This window comes from Amblyomma maculatum, chromosome 7 (genome assembly GCF_055883805.1).
Source record: "Amblyomma maculatum isolate TAMU_Amacu chromosome 7, ASM5588380v1, whole genome shotgun sequence".
NCBI lineage: Eukaryota > Metazoa > Arthropoda > Arachnida > Ixodida > Ixodidae > Amblyomma > Amblyomma maculatum.
Window position 1 is genome coordinate 64,572,614 of NC_139350.1, and position 16,449 is coordinate 64,589,062.

Genomic DNA, 16,449 nt, shown 5'->3' on the forward strand with positions numbered 1-16,449 from the left:
GCTTCTTTTAGGATTGCAACAACACATGATGTATTTACAACTGAGTCATCTCCTAGAAGTAGGCGAGGATGGAAAGGAATGTGTTCGTTGAAGGATTGTGGGAAGTGTTTTTTTCTCATCGTGTCCAGTTTTTTGCATGAGCATAAAATGTGTATTATTGCCATCTCTTTTCCACATAGTCCACATGTCGGTTTTTCCTGTTTTGCGAGAATAAAGCTGTGTGTAAGGTGTGTGTGTCCGATACGCAGGCGACATATGATGACTTCAATGAAACGTTCTTGATGAGAGCATGACTTCCATTCACCTATGGTAGGTTTTACCAAGTGCAGCTTATTTTTCAATTCTTTATTCCACTCTGACTGCCAGTTTTCTTTCAACTTGCAGTGCACTAATTTTAAACTGTCCTTGTAGGGAAAGCATACTTTCTTAATTGTTTCGTGTTGTGCTTGTGCGGCACACTCATCTGCTCTCTCATTGCCTTTAATTCCAACATGACTAGGAACCCAGCACAGTATTATGCTCCGTCCCTGTGCTGTGGCTTTTGCTATGTTTCATATGATATTTCCAATCAATGGTGTACATGAATTCCTAGGGTGAAATGCTGTGAGTGCAGTTAAGGAATCAGTGTAAATGACACTTTTCTTCATATTCTCGTGTATTGATTTTTCTATGCGATAGCATAGCACTCGGCAGTGAAAATGGAAGCGCACTGAGGTAACCTTACTATTTTTTCTTGTTTGTCTTCCACTATGGCACTGCCTACATAAAATGCTGTTTTAGAACCATCAGTGTAAAATGATTTATAATTTCTGTATTTCACACTGAGGTAGGTGCCATTTAGGTTATGTACCTGCTCCCACAATTTTTTGGATTAGACTGAACTATTTATTGAGGATATTAATTTTGCCAGGATGTTTTTTTCAGCGCTACGATGGATATGCTGCACTTTAGCTCCGGCCTTTTTAAAAACTATTAAATTTTCTTATGTTGGATATCTACGAAAGACGCCCCATGCCTTATTTTGTTCTTTCTTTGCTGCCCTGCATTCTTGTGTGTACCAATATTTATTTTTTCTTACCACTCCCGAACTCTGAGGAATGGCAAGATGAGCGGCAGTGAGAATACAGGACGCAAATATATCGTTCAGTTCATCCTATCTGAAAATATTTCCTCCAGACAAGCTTCAGATTTAAACAATGACCAGCCAGCCAAGTGCAACTTCCAATAGCATGGTTTAGTAGAGATGATTGTTGGGGAGGATAGAAGGCTAATAACCACAGGCAGGTGATCGCTCCCATATTCTCAAGAACAACCCATTTAAAATCGCTAAAAATGGAGGGTGAACAGAATGATAAGTCTAAGCAGCTCATTTTTCCGGAGCTTGGCGAGCAGTATGTTTTCTTTCTCATGTTTCTCGACCTCTAGTATCGTTTAGTTCACTTCCCCAAAATGATGACTGGGCATTAAAATCACTGACTATGAGATATGGTCCTGGAAGCTGTTGCAGAATTTCTTCCAAGTCAGCAAGGGTTATGGTTAAATGTGGTGGCAGATACAAAGAGCATATTGCCAATATTTTAAAATGGACGACGGTAACAGCCACGGCTTCGAATTTTGTTTTTAGGCTGATTTCGCTAGTTACAACATCACTCCCGACTACGATTGCAACGCCGCCAGAGAGCCCTCCTGACTGCTCTCGGTCGCACCAAAAGGCTTTATAGTTTTTCATGACACATTTTTGTTGGGATCCTAAGTTTGTCTTCTGTATACATATTGATACCACTGGGGAAAGTGAGCCTAGAAGGTCTTTTATGTCGCTGTAGGTTTTAAGAAATCCACGACAATTCCACTGAATGAGGAACGCCACGTTTAACAGGATATGGTGATTATAAATTTAGGTTCGTGGTTTGTCTGGTCCAGTTATTACGTTTTTCTTTTTTTTTTCATTCGAGAGAGCCATTCCGCCTCTGTAGCAGTGGCAGAGGAGGGGTTGTATCCACTGCCTGCTCAGAGGCAATGGAGGTCCGCGAATGAGACGCGGATGTGGGGGTTTCTGGCTTCTCCTGTTGGGGGAAGCCGCGTGGGCTGCCGCCTGAGAGACTGGCGGGCCCTGTTTCTGCAATGGCAGGACAGCTCTAGCTGTTCCTGCCTGGAGCGGGGATGTTCCTGCCCTAGGCTGTGGCTGGACAGAGGCCAGGTCCTGTTGTGGTGCGCCACCCCCACACTCCACAACATTGAAATAGTTTGGTTTAGCAGTGAAAACGAATGTGCCCTGTGCAACAAGGTAACACTGACCTGCCTCTTAAAATGTTATATTTTTCTTTACTTTCATTGTTATGTCCTTTACTTTCATTGTTGTGTTTTTTTCTTTCTTCCAAGAGGGACATGACCGCGAATATGCGGCATGTCCACCAGCACAGTTTGCACAGTGTAGTGTGACATCATACTCCTCGGATTTGTGGTCATTTGAAGCACATTTGGCACATGTTTGTCGGCCACGGCAGCTCTGGGAGCGATGACCAAACTTTTGGCAGTTGAAGCAATGCCTAGGGTTTGGGATGTAGGGTCGGATGTCTACTTTGATAAAGCCTACTTCTATGGAGTCGGGGAGCTTGCTGGAATTGAAGGTTAGGACTATGTGCTTTGTCGGCACATCTTGGTTGTCTTTTCAGATTTTGATCCTGTGCACTCTCAATACATTTTGTTCGAAAGGCCTTCTAGTAGTAGTTCTTCAGTGAGAGACAGGAAGTCCTTCTCCGAGATCACACCTTGAACAGTGTTCAGCGATCTGTCGGCAGTGACTGCTACTGGGATGCCTCCAAATGTGACAAGTTTATAAAGATTTGTGTACTGGTCTCTGCTTTGGAGTTTGAGCAGGAGATCCCCGCTGGCCAGTTTGCTTACTTTGTATCTGGGGCCTAGGATGTTTGTTATGGACTTTGACACTACAAAAGGTGAAATTATCCGGGCATGTTTACCAGTATTCACTGTGGATGACATGGTACTTGGGGAAGATTTCTTATTTTGGGGAAAAGAATTCAGCTGTTACATTCGTCCACACTGTATCTCTGTACTTTCCATTCCTTGCCTTAAACATTATTACAAGAATAGTCACTTCATTTTCATTACGTTTTGCCATGTTTCGTGCATACTGTTACATTATTGTGGGCCTTTAATTTACTGTGCTGGTTTTTAACTTGCTGTTTCATTTGTATATATGTGCTCTTTCTGTGGTTCATAATTTTCATGTTATATATGTATATCTTCGCCTTAATGTCATACGTCCTATTGCTCTGCCATTACTGGGCCTCGGGCATCTCTCAAGCTATCATTGTAGCTTTTTGCCCAAGGCCCATTTCCTGTATATTACTGGAAATAAATTTTTTTTTCAATTTTCAATTTTGCTGAGGATGCCATAAAAAAAAAGTATATGCTGTTCGGCCACGGTGCCAGCAGCCCACCGCGGAGCCCAACAAGGGGACGGGACAGGAAATTGCAAACAAGTCCTACCTCCACTAGCTGTACCCCACAACTATAACCTAATATGGGGCAACACAGGGTAGTTACTCCGCACAAGGTTAACCCTTGCCGCCGGGAAGTAAGCAAAAACCAAGAAGAGAGTAGAGGACAGGAGAATTGAAGGAAAGAAAATAGGAAAGTGAAAGATGGAGGGGAGGACAGGAAGAGACGACTGCCGATTTCCCCCCGGTGGGTTAGCCCAGAGGTGCCGTCAGTGGAAAGCGTGGGCCAAAGTGGTGTGCTGCCTCCGCCAAGGGGCCTTAAAGGTCCAAACACTCGGCATCGGCTCAACTACCAGGATCCCCTTTTCCCCAGACACGACGATGCCATGCACGGCTAAGCGTGGGTGGTCGGGTCCGTGGTGTCGCACAGTACACACAAACACCTGCTTTAACAGGAGAACCCTACGGGGGGTGTAATGTGAAAGATCAGTGTGTCGATAAGCTCAGGAACCTATAACCGTGCAGCCCACTGACTCTGACTGTGCCTTACTCTATATTGCTCTCGTGCGGTAGCATCTTCATCAAGCACTTCTGCAGCCTGCATTACAGACGACGCTCTGCCACTTATCCTCTGTGATGTCACACAAGCATTTCAATATGGCGGTCGCTCTCGGTGAGAGGAGCTTCCCGATTCACATTTCTATCGTGTTTTTTTTTGTAATATGCACCGTGTGCTAGGCACTGCAACTTCGAGAGTGGAATCACGGACCTGTATATAATTCATAGAACTGTAAAATGGCAATACATCGAACAACCCTGTCATCACCCCTTTAGGCTTCACCTTAAAAGTAGACGTGATATCACAGCCTTTCCATTTTTCCTTCTACGAATATTTGGCATTGCGGGACTGGCAGAGAGCTTCGCAAAGTGTCACAACATTGCAGATGGTTTGGTTTTGGGAGAAAGGCAGTGTACAGTACCTGTCTCATTTCTCAGTGGACACCGACATTAACCATAGATGGCGTACAATTGGACGTACATAGGTTGTTTGAAATCAATATCCTTCAACTTGACTGGCAGGTGCATCCTAATGGGAAGCGAAATGGTGTGACAATACCCTAGACACTGCACAGAGGTCAGTTGGATCAGATTTCGAAATGAAATTAGATGCGTGTTTCCTTCCAACACATTTTTCTAAATTCCAGGTTATGGCAACAGCAACAACAGTGACGGCCTTTCAACTGAACGAGGTGTGTGCACTTTGCCACATGTAATACAGTCGAGTCCACTTATAACAATATTGAAGTGCCACAAAATTTCCATTGTTATAACCGATAATTGTTATAAACGCTTTGCACGAAAAAAAGCATAACTGCAGAGAGGGGTCACGGACGGCAAGTGACATGCGAATTCCGCCGAGACATCGTTTTGGTAGCCCTGAAAGGGGTCTTGTAAAAAATACGAGAAGGTTGCCGTGGCTGCCCCTCAGCTTGAGAAATCCCGAGGTAACGCTGGGGTGATGAGACAGAAAGACGAAACTTTTATTTAAAAGCAGAGGAGATTGGAGCATGCAGGCGCCTGGGGTGAAATCACCGCAAGTATCTCACCACGTACATCTCACTGGCTTGCACAAGAAAACTCCATGTCCGTTAACCTTGCTTGCCTCACGCAAAGCGCGTTGACATCTTTCTCCATGGCATCTAGGTACACCAGGCAACCTGCCCTACCGCATCATCGATGCTGTCGTCGCCGTCACTGTCGTCGTCAGGCGCCTTGTCAAACGCGTTTGCGCCTACTGTCAAGCGAGGACTTTATTTTGTTGAACTTCTCAGAGGAGCGGATGATCGTCGACACTGTCGGTTGCGATAGTGCGTACTCCTTCACGATACTGCACTTGTCTCCAAATCGCTAGCCATGCGCTTTCTTTTCACCGGCAACATTGTCCGATAATCAGTGGATGGATCAGCCATCGTACGTTTCGGCGGCGATTCAAACGAGACGAAGAAACCGCGTGGCCAAGAACGACTTCGACGCAATCAACTTGCACAAACAACCAAACCTGTTTGCACAACTGCGCAAAATGAGGGGCGAGCGGGTGAGTGAGCAGATCAGCGGATCAGCACTGTCGGCGAAGTCTATTTGTGTTTCGGAGGGTGGTGCAGTGCAGATCTATAAGGGCAGTCCATTTGTGTTCCGAGGGGTGGAAGGGCAGCAGGAGAAAGGCGCGCGGGCTTACAATGCGGAGAAGGCCAGAAAACAGGTTCTATTGTATGAGCGCGCAGCGGGGAGGGTTGCAGCAGCTGGAATTTTTCTTTTTTTTTTTTTTTCAAGGATTTCGCATTCAACTACCTTTTGGCACGAGCGAGACTTCATTGTTATAACCAATAATGTGGCAAGGGGCATTGTAGTAAGCGGGTTATTTTACCATAGAAAACATACAAATGCGGATGGTACAGCAGGTTTTCATTGTTGTAACTGATATATTGTTAAAACCGGTATCGTTATAAGTGGACTCGACTGTAAAAGGAAAAAGGTGGTGCCTGGTACCACCATGCTTCGCAGCAACTTCCTTGCATGAATCCTGTGGTACGGTACAGTTGACATAAGGCCTGTGCACAATAGAAAAGCTGCTCTAATTATTGTCAGTCACTTACTCAGCGTCCACAAGGTTCCAATCTCGAGGCATCAGCTCAGGGTAGAGGACCTCGTCCCAACACTGGACGTTGCTCTGCCTGCATCTCAGCAAATGAGCCACATTGAGCAATGGACATTAAAGGAAAACGTAGCTGGTGTCTGATATCACAAAAACACGAAAAAAATACACAAGCAAAATGCCCAAATGAGCTAGCCAGTAAATGACACTTTTTCCTACTCCCCTGACCACTAGTACACAATAATAAAGTAAAAACAAATTAATCTACTCAATGTGGTGCGGAAAAAAAAATAAATTAGTTTTATATATTACTAGTATTCATACATATTAGGTACCACCCACTATGTTGCGTTAAGTAGGTACACTGTCTTCTCGATGTTTGTAACATGAAAATCTGTACACACAAGAAATCACCCCAACTAAAAGGGGCAAGAAAAACAAGCTGTTGAAATCAGTCTGCGAGACTGGCCCAGAGACGAAAGTCCTCTTTCACGTCATAGTTGTTTATGAGTTGAAAGGTGCTTACAAAAGCAACTAGCAAATGTAAAAAAAAACCTTGAACACAAACTTGACAACAGCAAAACATCTCTTCCACTACAGAACACCTGTGTAAGCATGCGAGATAATAAAATAAGACAGCGTAACAAATTGATAAAGAGAACACTTTTCCCAAACTCTCACATGGTAGCAGCCTCATTTGAAATCCTTATTATAAACAATCCTGCTTTGACCTAGGAGATGTGCATTGGGCACAAGTTCTGGAAACAATGGACATATTTATTAGGAAGCATAGCAGCAAAATTAGTTATCACAAGAGTTGCTCACAGCCTCATCATTGCTCATAAAGCCAGGAAAGCTTAATGAAAACCAAACTATTCATTATATTTAGCATGCTGTCACATGGTATCCTGCTAACAAACTTTCATTTTAGCCAAATTATAAAAAACACTATGCTTGAGTTACCTCGCCAAAACAACCTTGGTTAGACCACCATGTTGTTCAACAACTTCTCTATTAACACCTCAACTTTAAACATTTAAAGCCATATTTTAAAGGTAAATTAATTATTGCTAATTATTCCAGTGGAGAGAATGAGAAAAAAATACTAGCAGGTACCTAATACAACACCTAACAAACTCATCTGATTTTAGTTCTGAAGAACATTTTATTATTTTTTTTTAAACCTTAGTACATCCTAACTGGCACACTGTGGATATGACAGCAAGTAACGGGCAGTAACAGCTGTTACCCTGCCCTGCCCTCCTATTACCCCTGCCCTCGCCCCTCCTATTACCCCTGCCCTGCCCCTGCCTAGTAACCCTGCCCTCCTATTACCTTAAAAGTAAAACAACTAGATCTAGTAGAGCTTTGCCTGTTACAATGATGCAGGCATGAGCACTAACAGATACAAAAGCTGCACATCAAGCACAGGTGACCATTTACAGACCCCCTGCACAGAAGTCAGTGAAAGCCCAGCAATCCTGTGCAAACTGCCAACTTCAAGACTGTCAAATTAAATTTGTACGAGTGATGTTGAAAAAAATTAGAAAACAAACAGCAGGTCAATAACTGTCACTTGTATCCTAGGGTAAAACAATATTTCTCAGATTCGTTTCCTTTTTTTCTGGTGACACGTATGCACTATCACGCTCAATATGAGTTCCAATGTGTCCTGAATGGCTCAATTGTCGTTCCAGCTGTACATAAAACCAACATATTATAATTCATCTAGATAGAGTATTAAATTAGTCTGCTAACTATTTTCCTTGCTAAATGGATATCCTGAGACCTGAGGTCGCTAGGCGTATAGAAATGAGCTCCTACTGCTGCTCGTGCAACTCATATTGAGTGCGATATCACACGAAATACATGCTATGGACATTTTCTAATTTTGTAGACAGCAGTTCGTATAGTTGATACTAGATAATACAGTCAAACCCGGTTATAACGAACTGCGTAATTCAATGCAATTTGTTCGCTATATAAAGTATTTCGCTATAACCAAACCCGTTTATAACGAATTTCAGTACCAAATTCGTTATACACGATGTCCAGACAGCGCAGCGAAAACGCACTAACTAAAGAAAAACAGTGCCGCTCACCATGAATCTACAAAAGAAATTTATTGCAGATAAATGCTCACTTATTTGCAGTAGGCAGTGATCTTCACCTGAACACTGCATTTAACTCCATCAGCGAGAATCGCACTTTCCACACGCGACATCATTTCCACAAACTCCAGTCCGCTTCCCTGTATTCCGGAGCAGTATCGGCGCAGCAGATCGGTAGCAGCGAGGGCTTCGTGCAACGTCGGGCGAGGGCGATCGTCCTCCGGCGGCGGCTCCTCGTTCGCACCAGATGCCAGCATGTCGGCAACAATTTCCGAGTCCAACGGGCTCGCTGTCACGGCTACATTGTCGTCAACAGTGAGAAAATCCTCCAGGGCAACTTCTTCGGGCACAGCGTCCGGAACATCAGCGAGTTCTTCCCACAGCGTGGCAACATCGCTGTCATCTTGCACAGTGCGCGCTTCACTAGCAGCTTCTGCATCCTCTCGACATAGTCCAGCATGGTGGAAGCAGTTGCGGATTGTGGATTGCGTCACGTCTTGCCAGGCACGGTTAATCATTTCTATTGCGGCCAGCAAATTAATCTTGAGCTCGTCGTTAACCCGCAATTTCACCAACAGCCGCTCAACGACGCGTTTCCTGTAGCCCAGCTTGAAAGCGCGGATGATCCCCTGATCGAGGGGCTGCAAAACCGCTGTTGCGTTCGGTGGCAGGAAACAAAGCTCGATGTTCTTGAGCGTGACGCCGCAGTGGTGCGCAGAACAGTTATCGAGGAGGAGGCAAATCTTTCGCCCGCTCGTTGCAAGTTCCTCGTCCCAGCCACGCAGCCACACTTCGAACAACGTTCTGGTCATCCAGGCCTTAGAATTTGAGTTGTATGTGACTGGGAGTGAAGTGCATCCTCGCAGGCACATAGGAGACTTGAACTTGCCTATGACAAGCGGCCGCAGCTTTGATGAACTGTCCATGTTTGTCGTGAGAAGAACGGTGACTCGGGCCTTATTCAATTTGCCGCCATGGCACTTCTCATTCTTTAGCGCCAAGGTTCTGCTCGGCAGCAGTTGCCAAAACAAGGCAGTCTCGTCGGTGTTAAAAATATTGCACGGTTCGTATCTCTCCGTGACAGCACGCCAGACGTCTTGCACCCACTTTTCAGCACTCTCAGCGTCCACTGCTTGGCTTTCACCTGCAACCACCTTCCCGGTGATGGAGTAGCGGTCTTTAAATCGTTGGAGCCAACCACTGCCCGCTGTAAACCCCTCGACGTCCAGGACGAAGGCAAAATCTTTTGAATTCTGTTGTAGCATGGGGCCAGAGAACGGCAGATTTCGCGCGCGAACATCCAAAAACCATTGGTACAGCGCTTTGTCTACTTGGTCGTAAGCCGGCTTGCGTGGCAAAAGCCGTCACCATTTGGTCGTTCCTGTGCATTGCCTCTGATGGCCGACTGGTTTTTCAAAATGGTGCTTAACGTGCTCCGCGGAATCTTGAAATGCGCGGCAACGTCAGACTTTTTTTCGCCGCGGCCAACGCGGCAAATTATCTCCAGCTTTTCGGAAAGCGGTAGGGCACGCCGCTGCTTCGTCGTCATCTTGCAGGATGTAGCGCCGGAATGCAAGCCAGCAGCAACGTAGGCACGTCCGGAATCGTGAGGATAGCAGCAGCACGACTTGCAAACACGAACAAAGAAAGCTCTGAGGATGCGGGAAAGTTCGCCACTGACGCGTTCGTTGTTCGGAGGCTGCCTTCCCTTCGCCCAAACTTGAAACCAGTTCTGGCCGGTGTTGCTTCTTTCTCGAAGCGCAATAGGTCCGGAGCTGCTCGAACGTCTTTGATCACATGGTAGGCAGCTGCCGAATAGGAGCACTGCAAAGAGAGGCTGGCCAATGGCGCGGATTTTAAAGGCTACTCACGCTACTCCGGGCGACGGCCGCGCATGCGTACAGGAGGGTCCCTCGTGGAAGCTGCTGTAGAGAGCCCCTCCTGCATTTTACGGAAGCGTGGCATCGGCGCAGAAGCACCCTAACGGGCGCGTGATGACGTATGCGTTGTGTGAGACCTTGGGGAACGGAGCCGTCGCCAATCCCCCTCCCATCTGACAACGGCATGCGCTAGAAGTATTGCGGCCCGGCAGCGTGGGCTGCCCGGAGAGAACTCGGAGCCGGCACAAAGGCCCGCCCGTTGGCGGGCGTTTGGCGACCGATCGCGCGGGCTGAGTTCGCTATATTCGATGTGTAGTTCATTATAAAAAATACATTTTATATGCATAATGCTAGCGGAAATTCGAGTGTTCGATATAAAACATAATTCGCTCTATCCGAGTTCGTTATATTCGGGTTTGACTGTAGACCTCGAGAGGCATCCCAAAATAGATTGAAATTAAAAACTGTTATTGAGAAAATTAAAGGCACAGTAATTTCTTCACCTCTTAGTAGACATCTAAATAGCGGCGCATTGGAAAGGAGGAAGGTGAAAGTTACAGAGAAGAAAGAAACAGGTGCCATAGTGGAGAGCTACAGAATGATTTCGACCACCTGGGGATCTTTACTATGGGCTAACATTGCACAGCACACAGACACCTTTTGCATTTTGCCTCCTTTGGAACGTGGCCACCAAAATCTAGTTCCAATCTGGGTGTTCCAGCTCAGCAACTAAGCATCATGACCACTGAGACACCGCAATGGGTGGCAAAATAGTACAGTGTGCCAATAATCTTATATACAAAAAACTGCAATAGATAATGTTATCTATGTATAAGCTTATATTTTAAGAGTGTGAACATGGCCCACCTATGCAGGGGACACACTTCTGAAAAGCATGTGCTTCTTGCCGAGTGTTGATAGGCCTAGCTGGCTCCAAATCAGATGCACAATGGACGGCATTCTGGAACCACCCTATTATAACAAATCTAGCACTGTTACCAGCACAGCATAAACAAAATAATGTTGCACGAAAACCAAGGTGCAGTTCACTGCCGCAGCCGGGCTGCAAGAAAAGTGTAGAGAGCCCTTGCTTCGTCAGCGGGGTTGGCTTCCGCTCATGACAATGCCAGCTTCCCCACACAACAGCAGTGTTTCATGGAAAATTAGCATGTGCCACACCGGAGACTATCCATAACTCCACCCCACAGTTTGTTTTCCCATGGCTATGCCACTGCCAGCAGGACAACGATGCCGACAAGGTTCACAAGATGACCACCAGAAGTTCGATGAACACAAACAACAGTGTTGTATACTTTTACATGTGTTATTCGAGGGCATATCTTCCCTGTTGAATATAAGCAATAATTTATTATACCTGCGTTGGAGATAACTGGGAATGGCTTTATTTAAAAATGGCTAATTCCGCTAATACAGCAACCGTCTTATGTCTTTCGAGTCCCCATTAACGGCAGCATTTTATAACAGCTGCTGCTCATGTGTGGCACAGTGCGTAAAGTGCGGCAAAGGAAGAGGATCCCTATAACCAACAGCTACTCGTTAAAAACAAAAAGATCGTCTTCCCGAGTGAGGGTTGAGAAGGTGCTCACAGATGGCACATGCGTCGATGCAGCTTTGGCAGCAGAGTGTCCGACCCCAAATAGGGGATGATGGGCAGCCAGAAAGTCACTGCTGGGGACGGGCTTTGCTTCGGTGACTTCCAAATGTCTTCCTCGGGGCGTTCCTTAGAGAGAAGAAAGGCACTCATTGCAACTTTCCCTTCAAGCCCAGTACAAGCAGCAAGATGTGGCCCATCCAGCTGCATTGAATTTACCTGCCAGAAGGAAACATATGCCACATGCTCCCTTTCTGTCTTTGTGCCTAAGCTAGCTTGAGGTTGGGTGAGACTTTGAAAAAGAGTTTCAAAATTAGGCAGTACAGTAGTAATAAAAGCTATGGCTATAAAATTTGCAAGGATTGACAAAGGTAAATGCAGCCTACATTAGAGCTAAAAATTAGTTTTAAATTTTAAGTAAAGTTTTGCTTAAAATTTTTTTTTCTATGTATGTACCTTTTCCTTAAGATCTACTACCCGCATAGGGACCGGACAGCTGTACGGGTGGCACCACCTGTCGGCACATCGCTCAATCACTAGCATGCGCCGGCCCCCGCCAGCGCATTGCCAGCGCATTGGGGCGTGCTGTTTGTATTTGGTTTGTGTGGAAATTGGAAATCCTAAGGTTTAGATGATGTGCGTGAATATATTCTCAAGAGAGCAGAAAGTTGGGCTGGTTGTGTGAATATGTTCAGTGAAACGAAGTCTGGCCAAACAAGGCTGGCGAAACGTGGTGCATTGTTGGCTGTACTGGCAGCTACGCAAACTCGGACGCTTTTAAGTCTATTCATTTCTACGGGTTTCCACATAAGCATAAGTGGCGGGTGACCTAAGCATGGTTCTTTGAAAGGCAGAGGCACGAATCTACGTATTTAGTTACTGTGTGGTCATGGAAAGTGCCGAATAACGCCCGGTTGCTACCGGATGCTTTGTGCCTTCTGTTTCCCAGGAGTGAAGGCACGAGAATCTCGGAGTCGAAGCAGCCTCCTTCATCTGTAGTCACTTTATTGACAAATGGAAATCGAAGTAACTCAACAGAGTAAGTTACAACGCTAGCATCTAACCGCCTGTGTATAAGAAAACCCCAGCACGGAAAAAGAAAAGGCATCTCCACCATCGTCATTCGGGCTGCGTTACAATCTTCAGTGATGGGCAGAGACAATGTTTGTGCAGCTACTTTTGCTGACATAGTCATAGATAATTTACTTTTTTCTCTTAACAGAAAGAGCAGATAGGAGACATGAACAATTCCTATTACCATGATCTTCTCCTTTTTCCTCTCTTCGTTTGTCAACCGATGAAATTGTGCTGAGAGCTCTGCATTGATACTCTTAGGATTTGTTAACATTTGTTTGTGGCATGTCCATTTCACCTAATAAAATCACTCATTTCACAGCTCAATCAATACCACATGGTCACAAAATCTGCTATCGGCTTCATACAAAAGTCGAACAAGAAAAAAATACAATTTAATTTATGGAAACTAGTATAAACGCAGCATTTTTTTTTTAAATTTCGAAGGCCGTGTAGCAATTTTTGTTTTTGTTTTTTGCATTCACGCTGCACCTCGGGTTTACCTATTTTCTCAGCAGCACCCATTTCCTAGCCCGCCTAAATACATGTATTTCTTACTGGCGTTTTAGTGAACGTGAGATTTCCCGATTGTGGCGTAGTAAGACAGGACAGTTTTACCTCTCAGAAATTGCTTCTATGGCCAATGTAAACAGATTTAGCGGCAGTCTGGCAAGCTGCAGTGAGAAAGTTGTAAAAGGAATGGCTTTCGGTTATCTGGATTCCTTTACGTGTAAATAGAAAACTACCTATATGGTCGTGTCCCCTCACACTCATCAGGTATCGGGGTCAGGTACCAGCCCCGCAAGTTCGTGGTATGCTGAGAAAGTAGAACACCTTAGAGCACGAGCCATCAGAGGGATTCATTTAACAATAGAACGCTCTCTTAGTTATCGGTGGCTTATCTTACAACACATCACACTGTGTGTGTGTGTTTTTTTTTTCGATTGTATTTAACAGTTTGACAGTATTGGACTATTGCCTTCAAATGTTCAAGGCAACTGTGGTCAATCGCATTGAACTTCCTGCGCTGAGATAACGCCTAAATAAGCAAAAGCCAAATACTACCAAGATCTCTTGTCCAAAAAAATAGGGCCGCTGATAGCAGGAAATTCAATTTTTTTCTTTTCACAACCTCCGCCGCATGTCGAGAAAAAGGTACTTATAGTGTAATATTTTCTAAATCAATTATATGTAGCAGCTCCGACGTGTTCAACAAGAGCATTGTCGTATATGTAAAAATGATGCTGAGGTGGTATTACTCATTTGGCTTATATTATGATTAAGTTTGATAGTCTCAAGGCCGGGTTCAGTGAGCTATTGTAACGTATTTGTGCAGGAAGTCCTGGAAGTATATGTGTGTTAGCTTTTCCGACCATAAACAGGATCCTACGTTTGCCTTGCTTGTTTATTTTTCTCCTTTTCCAGCTCTCATTGCAAGGTTGAAACTGAAATGTCATTTGCTATTATTCTACTCTGAATCGTTTGAGCCTAGCTATTACCAAAGAAGACAGGTGCAGCATCTTTTTCATTTTACATGAACGCTCATCATTACAACTACTACTACTACGGCCCCACGGCTACACGGCCGGCGGTATTTGATCTTCAGGCTGGTTTCGACTAGACCTAATATAAGATGAATGCGCAGCGCAGGCGCAATTTCTGTCTTTGAAGTCGTCTTTACAAGCCCCTAACGAAGGTGCTCCTAGCGCATGGTGAAATGACGCGCGCCGCATTTTCGAGTATGTAACAGAAATACCATGTGCCGAGCGGTTAAAAAAACAAGAAAAAAAAAAACAAGCACGCCCTGCCGAGGACAGCCCTTTCCTTTTTCAAGATTTCCCGGTTGAAAAATACTCCTCGAGATTACTCAAAGCAGCTCAAAGCTCTCAAAGCCAAACTGCAAAACGCCGGGTAAGGACATGCTCAAAAGCGCCTCGCAGAATGGAAACGACTGTGCCGCTCAGCTGCCTCGGCACTCCGTCGCGGGCGGCGCTGTTCCGCCGAGGCGAAGGTGGCGCCACAAAATGGGCGCCCGGTCCCTATAATGTTGTAATTTTGTGCAAAGATAGCAACAATCACTTCACAGAAGTGGTACTAAGATTATGTGTGTACAGCAAAAACAATACTTTTTTTTTTTACTTTTGTCGATTCCTGAAAATTGCCACTTATGACTGTCTTCTTATACTAAAGCAAAGAGAAATGCACCTAGGCTATTGACTCTAGTTTTAGATATATAAACTATTTAACACATCAGAAAATGTTTGTTCACTTACGCCTTATAGTTCCCAAGAAAAAGGTACATAAACCTGCAAAACTGCTGTTTCGAGAAAAACGCCAATAAAGTAATCGGAAACATTTTTATTCTTCGAAAGTTCCCTGGGCTGTATTCTTGAAGTGGTAGCATCGCTATACCCTTTCACTTTGTTTCTTCAGTCCTTTCTTTCCTGTTTTGTTTCAGATCTCAGCTTGAAATCACTTTATTAGACCCGCCGTCTGTTTATAGATGTTAGCGTTGACACACAAAGAGGTTAAGGGGCGGCTCCCAAATGTTTCAGTACCCTTATTCGAGCTACATTTCTATCATTAAAGCATGAAATTGCATCATCGACAGCTGTCTCAACTGTTTTGAGACTGGAAAATGTGGTTTTAGGATACCTCTACCAAATTAATTGGTTGAGTGCCTCATTGATATTCTGGGTCCTTCCCTGAAGGCATCCTGAAAACAGTTTGCTTTAAAAAAAGGAGCAGCAGAAGGAGCCCTAGTGGCTTAAAAATGCACTACTCACAAGAGTGAATTCCAAACCGAAACTGAAACCGTAGTTGCCTGCTGCAAGTATCGGAAACGAAGAGACCACGTCAAGATACGCCCACTTTTCCTGCCAACGTGTCGAAAAAAATTAAATAAGAAAGTTTAAAACTGCAAATACCCAAGTGTGACATATTTTCTGAAAAATAAATTCTTTATCAGATGAAGGCAAAATCTCAAAATCGAATTTTTTGGCCAAACAAAGTCTCACCCCACCTGAGTGAAAGAGCACGGGCCTCCATGTGGACACCACCCTAACGGCCAAATTCATAAGCACTGGTACGATGCCATTTCAGCAGCAGTAGAAAATGCATGCACAAATGCATGCGCACATTTGTATGTAACACAGTGCATACACATGTGAACACAGTATACTGGTTAAAAAAAATTGACTAGACTATAGTATTCGCAATCAGCCTGGAGTAGGTGTGTGCAGCCTAACAGCAAATGACTTCTTAAAAGTCAACAAATGCACCCTGAATGAAAGGGAACTGAAATAACTATAAGGCTGACAAAACTCTCAGCAGTGGCTGTACGAGTGCACTCACGCACAAGTATATCTGCAGGCCCAAGTTTACAGAGCACACCCCTGGAGAGAAAAACGCAGGCAATTTCATGGCCACCTTTGCACGTGGCTTGCAGCACATATGTGCAGTGCAGCACTGGATGCAAGGGCAGTGGTGTCACTATGGGGATGTGCACCATGAATGCACCACAATGTCTGCGGGAAAGGGGAGGAAGAGGAGAATGATTAGCTTGGAACACTAATGGTTTTGTGCTCCATATGCTGCAAGTTGTCCCTCACTCCAGTGTGCTTTGCAAAGAAAACATTGCTAAGCATTTTGATACATG

General features: G+C 44.8%; 1 protein-coding gene across 3 annotated transcripts in view; it reads right to left on the reverse strand.

The window, feature by feature from the left end:
* LOC146183562 (uncharacterized) overlaps positions 1-16,449 on the reverse strand; it is a 196,957-nt gene that overhangs the window by 71,381 nt on the left and 109,127 nt on the right. For all 3 annotated transcript variants that reach the window (XM_084609149.1, XM_084609148.1, XM_084609146.1), the window contains 2 exons: positions 11,713-11,846; positions 6,116-6,193 (listed from right to left, as the gene is read on the reverse strand). In XM_084609149.1, coding sequence (XP_084465275.1) covers positions 6,116-6,193; positions 11,713-11,846 — 212 coding nt within the window. The remainder of the gene's footprint in view (positions 1-6,115; positions 6,194-11,712; positions 11,847-16,449) is intronic.